General features: G+C 30.7%; 1 protein-coding gene across 6 annotated transcripts in view; it reads left to right on the forward strand.

Moving 5' to 3' along the window:
• The window catches only part of LOC123701667 (aquaporin AQPAe.a), a 52,361-nt gene that overhangs the window by 23,784 nt on the left and 7,514 nt on the right, over positions 1–21,063 (forward strand). For 5 of the 6 annotated variants that reach the window (XM_045649167.1, XM_045649175.1, XM_045649199.1 and 2 more), the window contains one exon: positions 2,757–2,953. In XM_045649167.1, the coding sequence (XP_045505123.1) occupies positions 2,757–2,953 (197 nt within the window). Of the gene's footprint in view, positions 1–28; positions 255–2,756; positions 2,954–21,063 lie in introns of those variants that run through there. The other variant, XM_045649191.1, reaches the window with a different exon arrangement.

The raw sequence follows: 21,063 nt of genomic DNA on the forward strand, positions 1-21,063 counted from the left end.
AAATAAAAGTCCGCTGCACTTTATATCACCTGTCATCCCCGTCCGTCGCAAGCGCACACTCAACACTTTGTAGCGACACAGAAAGGTGGTGTACGCAGCGGTTTCATTTCGCGGTTCAATTTTCAATTAAAAATCTAACGCGCCGCGATCTAATATAAATTTGTTAGCTATTGCTACTGTGGCTCGTGAATCGGTTCGATTAAGTGCTTTGTTAAACATGAAAACTGATTACGCTATGGATGATATGCAGAAAAGTAAGTTCGGCATGATTTTTTAGTTTATTATACAGAAAAGTTATGTAAATATTACATAGGTAGACTAATAAGCCAAGAAATATTGTTATTTTTGTAATATATCAGGAAAAATAATAGACATAAAGTAGTCATTTGTAGGTACACATTAAATTATTAGAAATTATGTTCAATTTCATAGATCGTTAAAATTCGTTTAAATGATCGATAGATATATTCTATTACTAGTTTTTAAGTATTTTAAATATATATTATTTTAACAACTATATAAGAAATTATGGAGAGACTTTAATCACAAATAATAAACCGGCTTTCGATTCATTTTTTGCGCACAAGAAAGTACCTATCAAGTAAATATTTTTTGTGTAGGTGGAGTTAATATTTGATAATATAAATTGTTGAAGTCATAGCTATTTTTTCCATTAACAAAACATCAAAATAATAAAGATTAGACTAAGAAATATATATTAATGTTTTATATATAATAATATGTAAATCATCGTCAAATAAGATCTAAGTGAGATCTACGCTTCAAAATTAGTAATTTGTCTACTTGAAATCTGTTGATCTTTAAATACCTACCTACTAGCAGATTACACAATACACATACATTCCATACATTCTATAATTCTATATGCTATTTGCAATATTTTCACGGTTTAATATATAATTATTATATCTAATACCTATTTATTTAAAGTTAAACTAGTTAATTGAAAAAATATGAGACGTTTCCTTGCTACAAATATTAAACAGAACTAACTCGTGATTATCTTAATCAAGATTTTACTTATGATTAAAACGATGAGAAAAAGTTAAAAGATAAACATTAAAATATTATGTTTTATTAATAAATTGTATAAATGTTTTAAAACAATAACATTACACATATTACGTGTATAAAAAGGCGCGGTGAGAACGACTACTAGTCGATTCAACACAATCAATCATCATTACATACTTTAGCATTTATTTTATTAGCTTTGTTTATGTTTGCATCATTATAAGAAAAAATCTATAAGTATCACATTAAAATAAAAACCGCAAGGTGCGAGTCGGACTCGAACACGAAGGAGTCCGTACTGTCATCTATTATAGAAAATCACGTTTGTTATAGGTATATTGAGCAAAATACGAAAAAAAACTTTTGAGTGTTTGTCGTTATAGCGGCTACGGAAATACATCATTTGTGAAAATTTCAGCTTTCTAGCTATCACGGTTTATGACATTTAAGACAGACAGACAGCGGAGGTTTACCCTTTTGGTACGGAACCCTAAAAAATAATGGAACCTTGTAAGATGGTAGAGAATAAAAAAATCTATTGGAAAACGTTAAATATACAATAATTGTTCGTTTACTCAACCTAGGATATGTTCATTTGTATTGTTATAAGTATAAAACAATTCTGTAGTATTTAATATCTCAATATTTAAGCGTACTTGACCGTGTTCTTAGCGTTTCTTATTTGTTTTATACTATTTACATATTATTATCAATGCTATCGCTATTGTTTAGCAATGAATGTTGCCTTTACGTGGTTTTCATTTTCAATTTGTTATGAAAAAATTTTACGATTGTATTTTTTTTTTATTTCCCTAGTAGTAGTTAACTTCAGTCCTCATTAAAGAAATACACCAACCAGACTACATTTATATTAATACTACATTTATACTACATTTAATTTAATACTACATTTACATTTATATAAATTATTATGGCAATATAGGCTTATTGTTTAATAAAAAAACTTCAGTTGCACCGTAAAATATGTAGGGCTATTAAAGTTGGTCGCGGAAGAATTCTAATCAATACCCGCGGCCCCATCATTAAAGCGGCTCGACGGAACACAGTGGGGTTTTAGTCGGTAAGAATCCGACATAACCCACGGCTCCTTCCCCGGGGGCCGTGGGTATCTTTGGAAGATTTCCCCACTATAAAAAAAAGGGCTATTAAAGTTAACAAACGTCAATTTAACATTTTTATGTTAGTCACGTTACAAATAAGGAATAGTGTAATTTCAGTATGAAGCTATGATTTCAATTTTGGTGACCCGTGACATCAAACAACAAGCTTGAAACAAAAATATTTTTAATATAGTTTCTATTACACGATACATAAACATTAGAAAACGGAAACTATAAAATGAAACATTCAAAACATAATAAATTAATAACATCAAAGAACGAAATCGTAGAAATCGTTTTAAAATTTTCATAATTAGATTGAACTCGGAAACTTTGCTCTTCCAATTTATGTACTGTATGTGTGTAATGTACTTCTATGTTAATGATAAATACTTCTTGAACAATTTCTACAGATTAGAATATTCATTTGTAATTTCTACATCTTGGTAATAAGTAATAACAATACTTATTAGGACTCTATTTAGAATACAGGGTACGAAGTAACTTATAGTACCTGCTTGAATATTCGCTACTTCTTCCAGGGGTAAGAAAACGACTTACGTTCTTGAATATAGGCACTAATTCCGATCATCCTCACAGGGACGAGCTCCATCATCGGGCTCGCTGACGTCACAGACAACAAGCTGATCTGGAGGCAGCTCCTCGCAGAGCTGATGGGCACGTTCCTCCTCACCTCCGTAGGAGTGGCTGCTTGTATCGCGATCTCTGCGAGCAACGCGCCGCAGGTCACCAGCATAGCCCTGTGCTTTGGTTTGCTGGTTGCATCGATTGTACAAGTAAGTTTGTAGTTTGTGTTAATAGTGTACCTAGGTGTTGAGAACAACGGTGTTTAAATAACATGCTACAGTGTTTCATATCAGCGGTTTTATTATTAGAATATGTTCAGATCGATATCGCCATATATTCAACTAGAAGTAGCTTTGAATTAATACAAATTATGGTCAAATTTTTAAATATGTAAGTGACTTAAAGCCCCGAAAATTGTCTAATAAATAGTAATAAATCTTGACTGTGTTGGCTGAAACAAGAATGATGAATAAATTTAATTTAAATATTCAACACAAATTTAACCCTGAAAGTAATATAAGCTTCAAACGAACTTCTCGAAAGCTTTAAAGTTAGTTGTCATGAAATTATTTGTAATATTTCATTTTAATTAAACGTCCAATTTAAAAAGATAAAACATTTCTAAAGACGTTCTACTAATTACAAGTTACAAATGACCCTACTTATCAACATCATCGCAACAAATAAAGCAATCAATAATCCAGATTAAGTCAATTTATTCAATGTCCGGCCTCTCTCACGCGGTCGCAGGCCTGTAATCACTCGAGTGTAAAATGTATTACACATGTTCCGTTCAATATCATTAAAAGGCCAATATGCAAAATAGACGAATTAGTGAGCCTTGACATACGAATACAGCCAGTATATATATCTCTGTTCGACACATAATGCCGGATGGATTTGACAGCCATGGCTACGAGCGTTCGATACGGCTCTCTTATGTTATTTACTGTCAAACTCATAAAGGGTAACTGTCAATGCCAAGTTCCGAGCACACATTTGGAAATTTCAGGCACTATTATGATTTGCTAACACCTTTTTACACGGGTATCGTCATTAAACAAACTATCGGAGAATGTTATCGCGTCGATTGGTCACGAATACTGCATCTGTAAATCACGCCCGCTTAACCTCAGGCGTTGCGCAAATTGATCAAATGTTTGATATATCTGTGACACAGCCATTGATATTTTTAATTTATACTGATCAAAAACTGTTGATTAATCTTATTCAATCAACCATTAACGCTTCGAGTCCTATTACAAGCCTTTATTTTTGAATTACGAATGTCTATTACAGCTCTTAATTTTACCTACAGCCTTACAGGTTTGTCCGTTCGCATTTTTGCACAGGCTAACCGTAACATATTATTATTACATTGTCTTATTGCGTGTTATAAGTAACTAATAATGCACGATGCACATATTTTATAATATATGATTATTCCGGTAGCTATTATTAAGTTACTCACGACAATTGACATAAAATACACCAAATACCAATTAAAACTGCTTCCTTAGTGTTAAAGTAGCACAATTGGTTTCAACAATAAAATAATCTAGTTTTTAGTTGCTCTTGCTTGTTGCTGTAACAGTGTTGTTATAATCACTGATATCAATAGAGAAGATTGTATCGATATGTGAATTAGGTTTTTTTCGTAGTTAATAGTTTTGATCACTGAGATTTTTTTTTGTTTTTTTAAGCATGTTGGAGCTTGAGGTGCATGTAAATACTTATAAAATGCTGCAATATAAAGTGGTTATAATGTATCCAAAATGAATAGATTAATTAATACGCGGTTTGTTATATTAATATGAATATGAATATCACGATGTTCTACGTGTTGTTATTTATAATTACAGCAGCAATCAGTGCATTATCTCTTAAGTTTCCTCATTCAAGAGGACACGAAATTATATTTAAATACATGTCCTTAATAAGGCTTCATTAGGTTACCTACTTCCGTAGGAAGTTCATTAGTGGAATTCTAATGAGAAAGATGACCAAATTTGATATAGATTTAAAATATGTTATTAGATTTGTATTGTAATAGTACAAACCTTTTACAAGATAATGTTAATACGATTATTATTGTGAAATACATGGAACTCTGACTTAAAATTTTCCATCTATCTTAATGTGTATGTTTTTTTATTGCAAATTATTTTTGCACCAAATTGACCCTTGATACATTTATGACTCACTTCAAACTGGGGAAGTACGCAAACGTTCCCAAAATTGTTGCTTGCGTCAAAGGCATAATTATTTTATTTTTCGACTTCAGACCTTACATTTTAATAATACCTTTTCGGTAAATTGCTCTGTTTGTTTTTCATCAATTTTTTTAAAGATCTCGAACTATCGATTCTCCGGCGATTCTTCTAGAAGCAATGAGATAGAACTTATCGAAGCGGTGTTAATTATAAATTATACACTACGACGTGAAAACTTTCCAGCTTCCGTCATTTTTTAAACGTCGTAAAAATGACTATTCAAAAATACTTGTAAAAGTTTACATAATAAAGAAATTTGAGCCTAGAATAGAGTTTAACTGATCAACGATTATTAAGTGTGAACTAGGTATGTTTGGATTTTCTAAGTCGAATAATGAACCAATATAATTTAACGAGTGCGTTAAAATCACGTGCGAAGTACAACATCCCTACCTATTGCGAATTTGCTATAGCCTGCCTCAGAAAATTATGCAGTTATAAATACATAGCTGCAAGATATGGGAAATAAAATGAGTCATTTCAAATTAGTGTTTTGAAGTAGATTAACCCGTCGTTCGTTCACATTAATCACTCAGCATGTTACACTTGACATGCTGTAAAACAGCAATGCTGCGATGGGCTTAATGCGTTCTTGGAATTATTGCTTCAATAACTTCTAAACGAGCTTATTTTGTTCGGTTTTCCTTCTAGTTGACTTTGACAAGTGAGCCACTTAATATTAAAAGCCTATATTTATAAAAGCATTTATTTTATATCCGTTAAATTTTAATTAGAAGACACGACCGTTTTCATTCGTTATTTTTATGGTATATTATTATAGTATTAGGAAAGCAGATTCTCACTATCTACCTACGTTATAATTTCTTGCGAGAAGCTTGAACTATCCAATCTAAAGGTAAAATTAAATATCTTTTAATATTGAAATGTTACAAAATTTTGTAATGATATAGAAGTTCCCAGTAATTGTGAACTAATTTCTATAAAAGGCAATTAACTTCATGTATTAGGCCGATTTAACACCCGTTAAATAATCAAATATTCAAATACCCGCAATAAAATAACGGGAATATTTAACACGTAATAATATGGTTTAATTGCACAATCAATTAATGGGCAGATACCTCGTGTTTGGGTGTATCCCGTTATGATGTTCAATATGTACGTATAACAGTTACCAAATAGTTACAGTACAACATGACTGTGAACTTAACTGAACGCCCTTGACTGCTCACTTTTCTTACACATTATTAGCGTGTGTGTTACGTGTTACGTGTATTGTAATAGATGTTCAACAGCTTTCAAGCTTGTCGGACGTGCGATGGGTAAAACTTAATTGTGAAATTAATGTTGAAAATTTTATGAAGAGAAAATTGAAAGATGTAAACGATGTAGTATAAACATTCAAGGTTGCTAATAAAATAGTCGTTAAAATAAACTTGATGAGTCATTTATCAGTGATTAATATCTTTGAGCCCTTAAAGCACCTGAAAGCCTTCATGTTCATTTTCTTATTTGATACAATTTTTTCCACGTAGATTGAACATGCGGTAATCTTTATAAATCAGTGTTGCTTAGCGTTAACTAATCGAAGGAAGTTTGGTGTTCATTAATAACTTGCTTTTTATTTTATCTAATCACAGCGGGAGGTCAAATTCTTGATTGTAGATAATGACATAACAGTAGCTGATAATAGATAAGATTGAATCACTAATTGGTCCATAGAAATGTTGATGCAGATACCGATTGGCAACTGAGTATATTTTGTGTTTTATAATTAATCAAAAATATAATACTATGGTATGATATGTTGCGAGAATGATTTCTAATAATTTGTATTACATACCTATTAATATTTTTTGCTGAACCTAAAATAAACTCGTGAATTTTATAAAACATATTACATTATTGTATTTAAATTTGTTAGTTTTATACTGCTTTCTAGATAATGCGATACATCAATATGTGTGCAACTACAGTGGCAGAAAATTTCTTAATATACAATCCTGTTTGATGTTTCTGTTATGTTATTATCTATGAGATATAGTTATACAATATAGGATAAAGAATAATGTATTACGTGTTAAATTGTTATTGGATACAATTGAAAGCATTTCAAATGAATTCGATTCGCTCCGATTACGATTTATGATCTTATTGTCTTTCATATGTTTCTTACGTTCGTATAAAACATAGGATAATTTAATTGAATTTATATACAGTAGATACCTATAGATATTATAACGAAATTACGAAACCGAAAATTAACAGAAATAAGTATTAAAAATACATTATACCTACACAGATGTTACGGTAACGAGAAATAAATGATTATACTATTAATATGGTATAGCGTTGAAATTTAAAATTTAATTTTTAATATTAACAAGCCAAAGACATACAAACATTACTACACCGAATGTAAATGCAAAACAGTCTATCGAATCTGTTAACAATAGCATTGGTATGTCCAGTATAACCAGTACTATTCCCTGGATAACATTGCGTCACGACTCTTACACAACTGTCAATCACGCATTACCATCACAATGATACAATGATATGTGATACCAATGCCACTTCCCACACATGTTATAATAATATATCTCACAGAGAAAATACATTTTTCCTGACCGGCATAATGCCCGGTTGCTTGCTTGAAGATCGAAGATCGATTGTTGATTCCAAAAAGAACATTCGTCACGTTAGACTGGTTTCATTGGTTATATTCAATGGAAAATCAAGCAGAACATTCATGTAAATTAGCTTAACATTTGGATGTTTCCAGAATTATCGAGTTAAAAAAATTAACAGTAATGTCTTTTATATGTATTAATAGAGTGCCTACATATTTACAGCCATAATATTATCATAGTGGCATGTCACTCTATCGATCAAGAAGAATACTGGCTACAATGACATTTATTCCAAAATAAAGTATTTTTAGTTAAAATGTAACCAAGTCTACCTTTTACGGAGTTGCCTTAAGTGCGTTGGTTACGAAAAATTGTTTGTTTCATTAAACAAATATTCATTTACGTGCGTATAGTTGTTTGTGAACCTTCGAAGTCTTGCATTTTATGATGCAGTAGACCTCAGAGGTGTCTTTAATAGCTATTTTCAATTTAAATACATACATTAGCAAACACAACTCATTACTGTGTTTCTTAATGGTTAAGTATCAAAAATTAATGAGGTCCTTAAATTTATTTTTCAATCATCCGGTCCTATACCTATTTAATATTATTTATTAAAAGTGGTCAATTTTTGGTATTTATGAAGGTGATACATTTTATTTTGTCTTCTGTCCTTCATATTTAAATTTAATTATTTCAAATACATTTTTAAGTCATGTAAAAATATTGGTATTAATATGAACAACTCAATACGATATTATTCACAAGTACCGCTATCTATCAAGCACTCACATTCAACAAAGGAAAGACAAAAAATACAAATGTAATTGAAACTAACAGGAAATCGAAATTGCTTACCGAAAAAAAAAATACTTAGAATCTAGCCAGTATTTGCTGGTAAAGTGTCAAGTGTATATTTATAGATTTATCATTATTGTAATATTTGTTTTCAGTAACATCTCTTTGGAATAATTTAATTTTAGTTTTATATGGGTTTTATGCTAACGGGATTTACATGATTTTACTCAAAAATGTAATATGTATATTGTAAGGTTCTTATGTGACAAATTAAAGTACTAGGTTTGCGGCTTTGCCCGCGTTTTCAAAACTCAAACTCAAACTCAAACATTTATTTATTCAATTAGACTTCTTCGAGAAGCACTTTTGAAACGTCAATACATATTTTTATCATTTACATATACATATTTTTTTCAAAGATTTCAAACCCGCATAGATCCCATTCCTGTGGGATTTCCCGAATAAAAAGTAGCCTATGGTTTTTTCTGGGTCTTTAGATAGATGTCTATTTATCTATATACTATATAGATAGATGTCTATTTGCAAAAACGTACAAACGTATCATTTTTTTAATATTAGTTTCGTCTGTTTCGTGCCGTTTCACAATATGTTATTAACTTAATAGAAGAAAGATTTTGAATAGCCACAAAATTTATTCCAAATATTCATTTCAAATTATAGAGTCAGTACTATTATTAACTGTAGATTTCGTTGAAAGGACTAATTATAAGTTGTAAGAAAAAATACCGTAACTCCAAAATAATGCTCAAAGACGATTCCAGATAAAATAACATCAAAACAATCATTAAGTGCAGTTAAATGGTTTTTGAGAGCCGATGTCTTTAGAATATTAAAGCGATATCACGATAACCTACATAAAAATATAATTAAGAACCATATATTGAATACGAATTAATGAGACTTGAGACCTGATAACTTCTTACTGTAATTGCCATTAATTAACAAGGCGCTTGATACCTTATTAACAATTATGCGACGAAACAAATTTAATTTTAAAAAGTCGTTGATCGTGGACTTGTAACATGTTTTCTGGTTGCAATGTAGTGAGATACACTTAACAATTAAAATATTAATTTTCCTCAAAACGAGATACAAAAAATGTTCTTAAATTAAAGCCGGTGAGTATATTCATTTCACCGTGAACTTTAAAGTCGAACAATTTTTACGCTACACTTATTAATTTAAAATGATATAATATTAATAAAAAATAGACATACGACATAAATAATCATGAAAGTCGTGACACGATATTTGAATATCAATCTAGCTGACACTAATAAGATCGTCATGTTTAAACGTAAATAGTAAATTCAATTGAATGGTGTTAAATAATATGTATTTAGTGTGTTTCCAATACAATAATCTTCGCAAAGTTTTGAAGTAGTGGGTAAATGTTACAGTATAATCACAATTTTACTACAGTCTGTTATCGCATGTGCAATGATTTCCGATATTTTTATCGCCCCTAACGTAAACGCAACGTATATTACTAGGAATCAGACTATGCAAGCTTTATTTTATTTAAATTATTCTAGTTTATTATCTATGAAAGAGACATTCTGCTAGATGACCAGCCACATAAACAAAGCAAGTAAGCTTTTTATTTTTTAAGGCAATCAGTAAGTTAAATTTTAAACTAAAAATCTTATTAAAACAACAGCCGTGATTATCTCGTGTGCATCTTGCTTGTAATAATTAAACGGTGACCTTGTCTTTGATTGCCTGTAATTTGGTCTTCGTCACTAAATCGTGACTCTACATCACACTTTCCAAAATGTTAAAATAAATATAAGGTTCAAACGTTTTAATTTACAGCCATAGTTATGGGATCGTTAGATCAAGGCCGGCTTAATATAACAAATAAAACTAAATGAAGTCGTGAAGTAATTTTTTGCCCCACTTAATCAAAATATTCATCAAAGTCAAACATTTGCAAAACACGCATCCTATACAATACACATAATTTCTAATAATGTATTTTTTCCCCTCATAAAATCTTTATTTATTTACAAGTAATACACGTTTGTACTTTTGGCGGTAAAATGAACTTTGATCTTTTGACAGTTGCATTTTTTCTGTGAGCACAGATATACCAAAAAATTTATACTCATTTATTTGGAAATGTTTATGTGTCAGTCATTAAATAAATATTAGAATGCAATTAAAATTAACTCTGGAATTAAGACATCTCGAATATTTTCGTCGAGTGCGTGTTAATGTTTTGTGAACAGACTGCGTGGAGCCGTTTACAGATCATTATGCAACATCCATGGTCGACGGCCTCTTACCTATTGCATTTATTTTACCTGTTACAAATATTATTTTTATTTTTAATATATTCTATATGCAAATGCAGTTTATTCAATTATTTAGTACTAGCTTCCGCCCGCGACTCCGTCCGCGCGGATGTCGGTCTTCGCGTGGATGGTTTATTTCTCCATTTTGAGTAACTCTGACAATGACATCTTATAAATTCTATTGGACCCAAATACGGCTAGGCCTTTAATAATACGCAACGTGTGTTCGCGGTTCTACAGAACAACGTGTATGGATAAAACTGAAAAATTAAGATTACTACGTATTTTTCCAGGATAAAAAGTATCCTATTTTACGCCCAGGATAATAAGGTATAATTATACCAAGTTTCATCGAAATCGAACCGTTAGTTTTCACGTGATGCCTTCACATACAGACAGACAGACAGACAGACAGACAGACAGACAGACAAAAATTTTTTTAATCACATATTTGGGTTTGGTATCTATCCAGTAACACCCCCTGCTATTTATTTTTTCAATATTTTCAATGTACAGAATTGACCTTTCTACAGATTTATTATATGTATAGATTACTTTAAAAACAGATATTGTGTTTTATAAATTAGGTAGGTACCTTTTATAGAGAAATAATAGTAATAAGTAGAAATAAAATTGTTTTAGTTCAATATGTAGAAATAAAAATAAGTGTAAATATTTTACATATTCTAGTTCAACTTAGATTTAATTATTTATACTTGAAATACATAAGGATAAATTTTACATTACAAACATTTTTATGCATAATAACGTCACTTGTTTTATGGATAAATTTATTATTCCCCACTTAAAAAATTCTTACGTCTCGTAGCTTTGATATTGCAACCGTTCGTGTATTGTGAATACTTAGTTGACAAGATAAATTAAGCCAATTAATATTTATTATTTACAATAATTTTTAGTTAACACTTGATGTTTTAATCAATGTGGTGCATTGAATATGCCCTTTTGCTTTATAATTTTGATAACCGACCGTGACATTTTTCTTCATTTCGCAAGCTTGAAAAGTTGTCAAGATAAAAAACTACTGCGAATATTATTAGCCCTACAACAACGATCGAATTTCGACACCTTTTTATAATTTTACATATTCGTTAATCAAGTCGTTTACACTAGACTTTGCGTCGGAACTCTCGCGTGTAAAGAATTCTTCAAAAGCACTAATACATAAACATTCCCAACAAAAATTGCCAGTTCATGATCGTTTTTGTAACACCAAACTTCAACTTCGTCTGTCCTTACCCCTTACTAGAATCTAAAATATTCAAAAGAATATTAAACGTTCTCATGTTAACTGCTCTAATTTGTCTTTAACGATGTAATGGCATTAATTATTATCATCAGCTGTTCGTATATTTAATTAATTACCAATTTTCCTCTTAATACGCGAGTTTACGAAAGCGATTTATTTCTTAATTATTAGGTAAGGTACACGTTATTTGCCCTTTAAGTACATTATTTAATTAAAGGTCAAAAAGTTTCGATATATTTATCATCAGTTTTGCAACAAAATGTAACATGTACCGCTTTAAGAGTAATAAAGACGTAGGTTATATATTTTTAAAGAATCGGCGCTTAAATCTCCCTGCAACATGCATGGCCACTGTGACAGCAGTTATTTTAACTTTTTTATCGAAACAGTAATGATGTAATTAAATGTTGAGTTATAATTATTAGTAGTTATGTTTGGATTTATTTTATACTCGTTGAACATAAAGTTTTGGGCTGAAGAAATATTAATTTATATATTTATGGATTGGAATTTAATTTTACGGACCGCGGGGTTGCTACCTTTTCAAAACATATGCCTACAGTTTATACCTACTTTTTATACAAGATAATATGATGATATATGTTATATATTATTTATATAGAATTGTTTTAAAGTATTCATGTTTAATAAACCATATAATTTTATTGTTAAATGATAAAATCGTGCGCCAAGCAATTTGTTAACAAAATGGCAATCGAAACGAATGAATAGTTAAGAAGATGATCCTATTAAATATCAATAAGAAACATTGGAAAGTCGAGATATTTAATGAAAGTGCTCGCTAAATGTTTCTTCTTGTTTTTTAAGTACTTTTAAATTACACGTTGATCAAGATGTCAATTCAGCTCGAACGGTTGCCGACGATAGTGGGTTACCCAGATTCTTGCCTTTTCACGTATCAATGCATTCAATCTTCCTCAGTCTAGATAAGTACTTAATTGGCCCATGTTGCAAAAAATTTACTTTTCAAATTATTCCGCTTATAAATGTGAGGCGTGTAACGGTAAAGTTTATGTATTCCAGGTTCGTTATTTATATTTCTTTAAATTGAAGCAAAACAAAACGAATGCTTAAATACGGCGTACTAGGTAGTTAATATAAATTCTCAAGTCGTGTTCTTGCATAATATTAATCTCGTTGTTCTAAAATATACCTAGTAAGCATAGCGAATTCTTTAGGTCACGTAAACGGAATAGATACGGTTATAAAATTTCAACGCATAGTGCTAAATAACGTTATATAATTTCCGCCAGCTTTAGATTTATGGGCACTTCCCGAATATAAAAAATCTTATATGAATAATTTCATCATAATATGAATTATAATACAATACATGCGTAAATATTTCTTAAGAAGTAAGCAATCGTTTTGTTTTATGGGATAGATATTCCGAGATATTTTTTTATGATATAGGTAGTCAGCAAAGATGGTGTATACTAATTCGTTACGATTGAGCACGTGACTTATCACTTAGTTATGTCAATCCCATACATTCTCATTTCTCATTCTATTTTACTAAAGTTAACGTAAATAGAAACCCACTTGTCTAAGGGGCTGATGGTAAGCGCTACCACCGCACATTTGCATATACGTTAATTAATTATTAAATCATTGTTAATACTACATTGTATAGGTCTATATTTTTTACTTAAATCTAACTATATATAACATGTATGTGTCAACAAAAAGTCTTAAATAGTGCGTTAATTGAAGCGCCTATTGTTAGTACTCCACAATCAAGCTCGTTTATTATTGTCTAGTCATCGGACTAAGCTTATCATTGTCCATTGAAACCTCTTAATCTTAATACTGCAATCCTTGACTCTTAATAATTGTTTTGTAGTGAGCAGAGTAATGTAAATTTGATATACATACCTAAATAATGAAAGACCGGACACTGTGAACACAATTGTAATTAAAACTTTAATTAATATTATAATAAAATGCTTCAAACACAATGCGAAAAAAATGTATGTAAATGTAAAATTATCGTGAAGCTTTCTTTTATGCATGGTTTTGGCTTGTTTAGTGTTTAAAAGAGGGATATGCAATATGCAACATATTATGATTAAATACATTAGTATTTTACCAGTGAATTAAATTGTCATTTTGATTATAAATAATAAATGCATACATTTGAAAGATCCTACCCTAATTCAATTAAGGTGAAGGTCAGCTAATAAACTTCAAACATTCATTAACATTTGCGGTTAAATCTCCTCCTAAATGTTGTCCAATCCAATTAATAATAAATCAGAACCATACATTAATTCGGCAATCGGCAAGTGCAACCTTGTTAAACTTTTTTATTTTATCTACTTTTGTACCGATAAATAATATTCTCAATTGATAGCCTCGGGGATTAATTGACAATGGGCTCAAATGTAAATATTGCAAAATCGATCTCATACGTGACGCAACTCTGTGGGATTGCATTTAGGATTAGAGGTTGGGGGTCATTTCTATATAACTAATTATGTTATTGACAAGAGAGCACTCGACTTTATTTATGATATATTTTAAAGGCCGTTATATCGATTAAATGCAAGTTTATAGCCTTATTAATGGATAATGCATCCTGTGTTTGATTTATATCACAATAATCGAGAAAAATAATATGCTAATTGCTACCGAATTACGCTATAAGAGCTGAGCAAGGTAATTCCTTACATATATGACATAATATTATATCCATAGAGATAGATAGATAGATACTGACTTTATTATTCAACTGAGAAAGATTATCTTCTGGTTGCATATTTAGTATTTACTGCCCCTGACTAATTGAAGGAAAAGAAGAACTGAAAGAAAAAAAGAAAGAATTTATTTACCAAAGGCCAACAACAGATATAATAAAAGAAAATAAATACAAAAACGGAGAAAGAGACAAAAGTGTGGCAGACCTTTAGCAAAAAGGGACCAACTCAGTATTTAGCTGTGCCATCAACGGCACAGCACTGATTTTCAGTGGCCCCCTTGTTTGAAGAACAGCTACAGACCGAAATAGAAGAGTGGAAATAATATTCATAAAATAAACAAATATTACACATTATAAATATCATACATATAAGTAAAAGAAAATTGTATAATAAATATTAATAAACATACATATAAATAAATATACACAAAAGACTTTACATTGATAGTAAGTAATAACCATTCAGAATAATTCCCAAACTAATTTTACTTTCAAGTAAATCGATACCATTTACACATATCGCAATACTGCCCTAGGGCATTATATATTAATTTTTCTATTAATATATTGATTACTGTGTGACGTAACGCGGTGGACCATCAAGTGTTCGTACACTTGACCTACATGGGACCGGTATACTTATATCTTCCTACATTCGGCTTTAAACTGTCTTAATTTATTATTAATTGGCGCGAAAGGGGAGGAATAAGGTGAACATTACTACCTGACTTGGCTTTTGGTTTCTGCTGATTTTTTGGTAAAATAGTCATTAAGAGAATGGACGAAGGTAGATACTATTTCATCAAAGGCTTTTATCGGATATCAATACATTATATAAGAAATAGTATCGATTGATGTCAGAAAACCTAAATGATACTAACAACTCAATAACAATGAAAATGTAATTTAAATACTTTATAAACATAACTACATTAAGTATAGCTGCAGTATAATGGCCAATAAAATGCAGATAAAATATTCAATAGATAGCATTACGTTTTTTGTTTAAATTTCCACTAGGGAGATGTGGTCTATAAAATTGATGAATTTATAGAAAAGTAGATGTAAAAACATAGGGTTATAAACAAACGTCGGAAATCCCCATATAATTTGCGTTTCCCGTATTACATTACAGGTACTAAGGTTCATAGGTGATACTGATAGCAGTATAAGGTTACATTAGTAGAAAGTAAGATAGGAAATGTTATACTTTCTCCGTACACCGAACTACAGAACTAACTGGTTTAGACTACATAAAATAAAAATCTTTTGCGTGATTTGAAAGTGAATGTAATCGAAAACTGCTTTTTACGATCGTCTAATTTTTCGTTTTGTTAAGTCTTCTCATACATTGGAAAATTTGCGAGAAGTACCTACTTAGTAGGTAGGTATGTTGTTTTGTACCGTTACGAATTTCTTTATTACATACTGTATCTTCGTGCCCTCTTTCGCATTTATACCAGACTATGTTTTATATGATAAGGGGCTATATAATTATCCCACATGCTCCACTTATGTCCTAAATGAAATACTCTTAAATTGTTAAATGAAACGCAGTGTATCAGTTACAGAGTTTTTAATAGAGATTTTTTTTATTTTTGTACGAGCGCATTTAGCCGTCGTGACCAATGATTTTTGAAAAGGGTTTATAATTAAAATTAGCTTTGTATAAAATAACTTTTGTAGCAAGAGTATCATAAAGATTCCATACACGGTTGAAACTAACACAGACAATGGGCTCATTAACACGTTAGTTTAATTTTTATTGTTATTCCTTCCGCGCTCTATTGTTGTCGATGACGACCATCTCAAGTGCGCCATTCCAATAGTCCAATACAATTATATATTGTTATTAGAGATGAATTTAAACATGAATACAATACTAAAAACAATAAGCAAATCTGATACATTTTACATAAAATATCACAAAATATGTACAAATTTAAAAAATAGTTGTTGTAGAGTTGAAAAGACACTTCAGACCTTAATTTGTTGAATAAATTATTATGTTTCGAATAAGTTAGTTATAAGGAGGTATATCAAACTAGGTATATTAAGTGTACAAGTTGGAATAGAAACTTTTTAATCCGACCGCTTGCCACTGAATCATATCAAATACCTAATAAATATGGCCTATGTACTTCTGCTTAATGCGTTTATATTAAGAAAATTTCCAAAGGATGTATTAGATAAGCTACCTGTGAACAGAATTATACGTCTCATATAATGATAATTATATGTTTAAGTGAACTTCGAACCTTGGCTTTGAAGCTAAATCCCGCTTAATTACTTTTTAAATCGAGGTATTTTTTGACGTTCCCATACATACAGCATAATCGATCAAAAATGTTGAAACTGGGTATTAGCAGTACATTAGATGTTATCGTAATTTGTTGCTCTTAAATTGTATGCAAGCATTTTAAAACGATATTATTTTGACAGTTATTTATGAGATATGATTGATTTCGATGTGTTTTCAAGAACATGGGCTATTAGCAGGTGTACCTAATGTTAAGTATGTCGAAACGGTAGAAAATTAAAAATATTAGTCGATCTTTAATCGGTACTTGGTAGTATAAATAAACAAAAAAAAAATAGCTCTGGCAAAAACCCGCATACTGATACCGAGCTAAATAAATTAAATCAATGTTCCGTCCGTGTCTGTAGTAGGTATAAGATGAAGCGAATAAAAAGAAAAAGTTTATTTTTAATTGGCTCTTCAATTTTTTCAAGAGTTCTCATTGAAGTTGCGATTGGACAAGTTTAATTATTTTTTTTTAGTGCTGTTACATTGATGTATTGAGGCCGGACGTATCTAATTTAATTTATATTTTATACTTAATTAAATACACAAAAAATTTAGTGAGTTTATAAATCGATGTGATTTAACCGATTAAAAATGTATTAGGGTTTAATTTAATGACTACGATAAAAAATGCGTATGTATTGAAAATGTTATCATTTATGCACGCTGTGTTGCATCTCAAATTATGCCGCACTCTAATTACTGAATGAATTTGCGGTGACATTCACGAAATACACTTATTTACGTGTAAAGAGAACACGGGTCAGATGCCAACCATAATGTACCTAGCGTATAATTTCTGCCGGCACCAACAACATTGTTCATGCTATTAAAAGTTTTATTCATATAAACAAATATGTTGGTCGTTGAATTAAACATTAATTACACCTAATATTTTCAAACATTATACTATAGATAAAACTATGAACGGTGTTGGTCTCCGGTTAGAGTTCTCATACGATAAAAAACTAATTAATAAGCACAAAAAAATTAACTGCGCTCTTTTGAACTCCCATGCGAATTATCCACAAAACTAATGCTTTATTCTGTATGGGAAAATATCATAGAAACCGTCACATCTAACGAATTATGTCCTTGTGGTAGAAACAAAGTAGGTAACATGATACCTATTAAAAATTCCCAATTCAATTTCTTAACGAAAGGCCAAAACGTATTCGAAAGCATATGATTTCTTAAATTATTTTTTCATTATAAATGTAATAAAATAAAAAGAGTAGCGTAAGAGCAATTTAATCGAAGAAGGCATCTCGACCATTTCTCTACATAAATTAGGTATGTGCTGTAAAGATAATCTCCATTACTTTTGAGTTAGGGTTATCGACATAGTAAATGTGGGCAGCCAGAAGTGCTTATGTAATAAAAACATTTCGAGCCTATAAATAGATTATAATTGCATAAAAATGTTCCGATTATGTAACGTGATGTTACATTATGAGGATGTTCTGTGATAGATAGATGAATACATTATGTAGTTCGTTTACCTTATGCAGGAATTACCTTTAAATGGTAAAGTATTTAGTTGCATTAGATTGATATATTAATCATGGATGTTAGATCAATTTAATGACTCTAGAAATTGTTTTAACTTATCCTATGTAGAAATATGTAAATATCAATTTGAAGATGATTCATTGCACAACTATTACGAAAATGTATTCAATGAAAATATTTTCGAACTGTTGTTTTACAAACAATTACTTTTGTTTATACATCACTTGCGTAGTTATATTTACTTGTATGCTTCACACTTTAAAACGTGTCTCAAACGAATATGCAAATACATTTATTTGATAGGTGTAAAGCACCGAAGTTGAAATATTGTATGAAGTTAAGTGCATTAAACCTAAGGGCATTAGTTTAACGATAACTCGTTGAAATGTTATTTAATTTATTATATTGCGTTAGAATCTCATAAAGAAGTCAAAGTTGATATTTGTAGCGATGCAATGGGGTTTTGTTGGCCTCGAAGATAGTGTTTTGGAGACAAATAAATTTACGCTTATTTATTGCAAGCAAAATGTACATATCATCATACGGCTACATTTTTTCTCTTTCTGGTAGGTAAGTAGGTATGCATTGTCGCGGAAGAATTCTAATCAATACCCGCGGCCCCATCATTAAAGCGGCTCGACGGAACACAGTGGGGTTTTAGTCGGTAAGAATCCGATATAACCCACGGCTTCTTCCCCGGGGGCCGTGGGTATCTTTGGAAGATTTCCCCACTTTAAAAAAAAAGAAAAAAAGGTAGGTATGCATTGAGTTAGTTCTTCTGTTTTGAGTTTTAAAACAATTAACATCGTATAATTCCCCCTAATTACTAAGAAGTAAGAACTGAAGCTAAATATTGGGAAAGAGTTACATTTATTCCACAGAGCGTTGCCTTTCTTTATTCGCTACACCATATATTTTCATACGTACCGATTTGTCACACGTGTGCACTACTTACGATACACATGTTGCATGGAAACTGGTTACTGTAATTATATTGTACGGTAAATTCCTTAATTCGAACATTTAGCGAGTTCAGGAATAGGCCTTATCGCTTATTTACGATTCAGCATTACGAACAATGCATTTGAAACGGTGGCTGTGTGCTAGAAAGATCTAGGTTGTTCTGGACATATAAATATATGTGCTTACTTGTATGTAGTACAATCACTTTTATGTTAATTGAACTGTGAGTGATTTTGACCACGTTTTTTAAGAATTCATTCCGTGAATCGATTTGAATTTGCGCAGATTTGCGTCTTTCTGTTCTGTTGTTTTTTTTATAATTTAACAGATTGCATCAACAACAAACATGATTCTCATGGTGCCGATTTTCATTGTCAAATTAATAAAAAAAATTCCCATACCCTAGCTTCCAATTTAATGTCTTTTACAAGATTCCAATTTCTAACGCAATATTCGTCCACATAATTTATGGCCATCGTAAAACGACACTAAGTATATAAAAGATAAACAAAAATAAGCATTATATCTGAAAACAGGTATTAGTCGATTCACTCAACACATGTGACCCAAATATGCCCACGTCCGATCTCTATCGAGTGAACTATTGACAGCGCTCTAGTACCTTAACATGCCCTTTTCAAAGCGTACTTAAATAAATATATAAATTTTGTTGTAAAAATTTTTGTACTGAATTAGGCAAAATTTTATTGTTGCAACTATCGATGGGAAAAGGCAATCTTTTTTTTACTTCCGGTTTCAATTAATAATTGATACTTACGGCTGGATAAATAATATGTATTATGTTTCTCGATGATACAGTATGGTTAGCATAATGCAACAAAACATTGCTCTAATTTTAAAAACAAGCGTCTCTCTATGGGTTTACAATTTTCATTGGTTTATATTTATGATCACTTACACTTTACAGTTAATACACATGTACAAAATGAAATAATGATGTGTGATATTCGAATAATAAATCTATTGATTATATTTATTGCCAATACCATTAATTTAATAGAAAATATGGTTAATACTTAATACATCTGTCACGGGGCGGACGCAGTCTTGCATCATATGTGTTAACTCGTGCGGTGCTGTAAATAATAAAGTTTAAGCGATTTATATAAATATCCCAAGAAAATATATTAATACAACAGTAGATACATTAAGAAGAATGATGAAAAACTCATAAAAAGTTAATTATACCGCAACGCAACGCGTATTTTATAATTTTAGTCTTGACGAGTGTTTTAGTTTCTGAAATAAATTTTATGATAATTAATTCTGTTCAGAATTGTAAACGCAACATAATACATATATTATCTAGGTATATTTTATCTTAGAAACCAGGTAAAAAATGATTAAACGCGCATTAAATTTTATTTAACAACCGCAAAAGTGGCTGACATGAATCGCGCTTAAGGGATTGTAACTGCCCTTGATAGTGCACTAACCACATAATAACATGTACTTCGTATGGGACATGATGTATGGACTGATATAGGCCCTGATAAGCGCTAATATGCAAACTCGATTGAGATTTCTATTCCAACTGTGTACGAAT

This window comes from Colias croceus, chromosome 2 (assembly GCF_905220415.1).
Source record: "Colias croceus chromosome 2, ilColCroc2.1".
NCBI classification, from domain to species: Eukaryota; Metazoa; Arthropoda; class Insecta; order Lepidoptera; family Pieridae; genus Colias; species Colias croceus.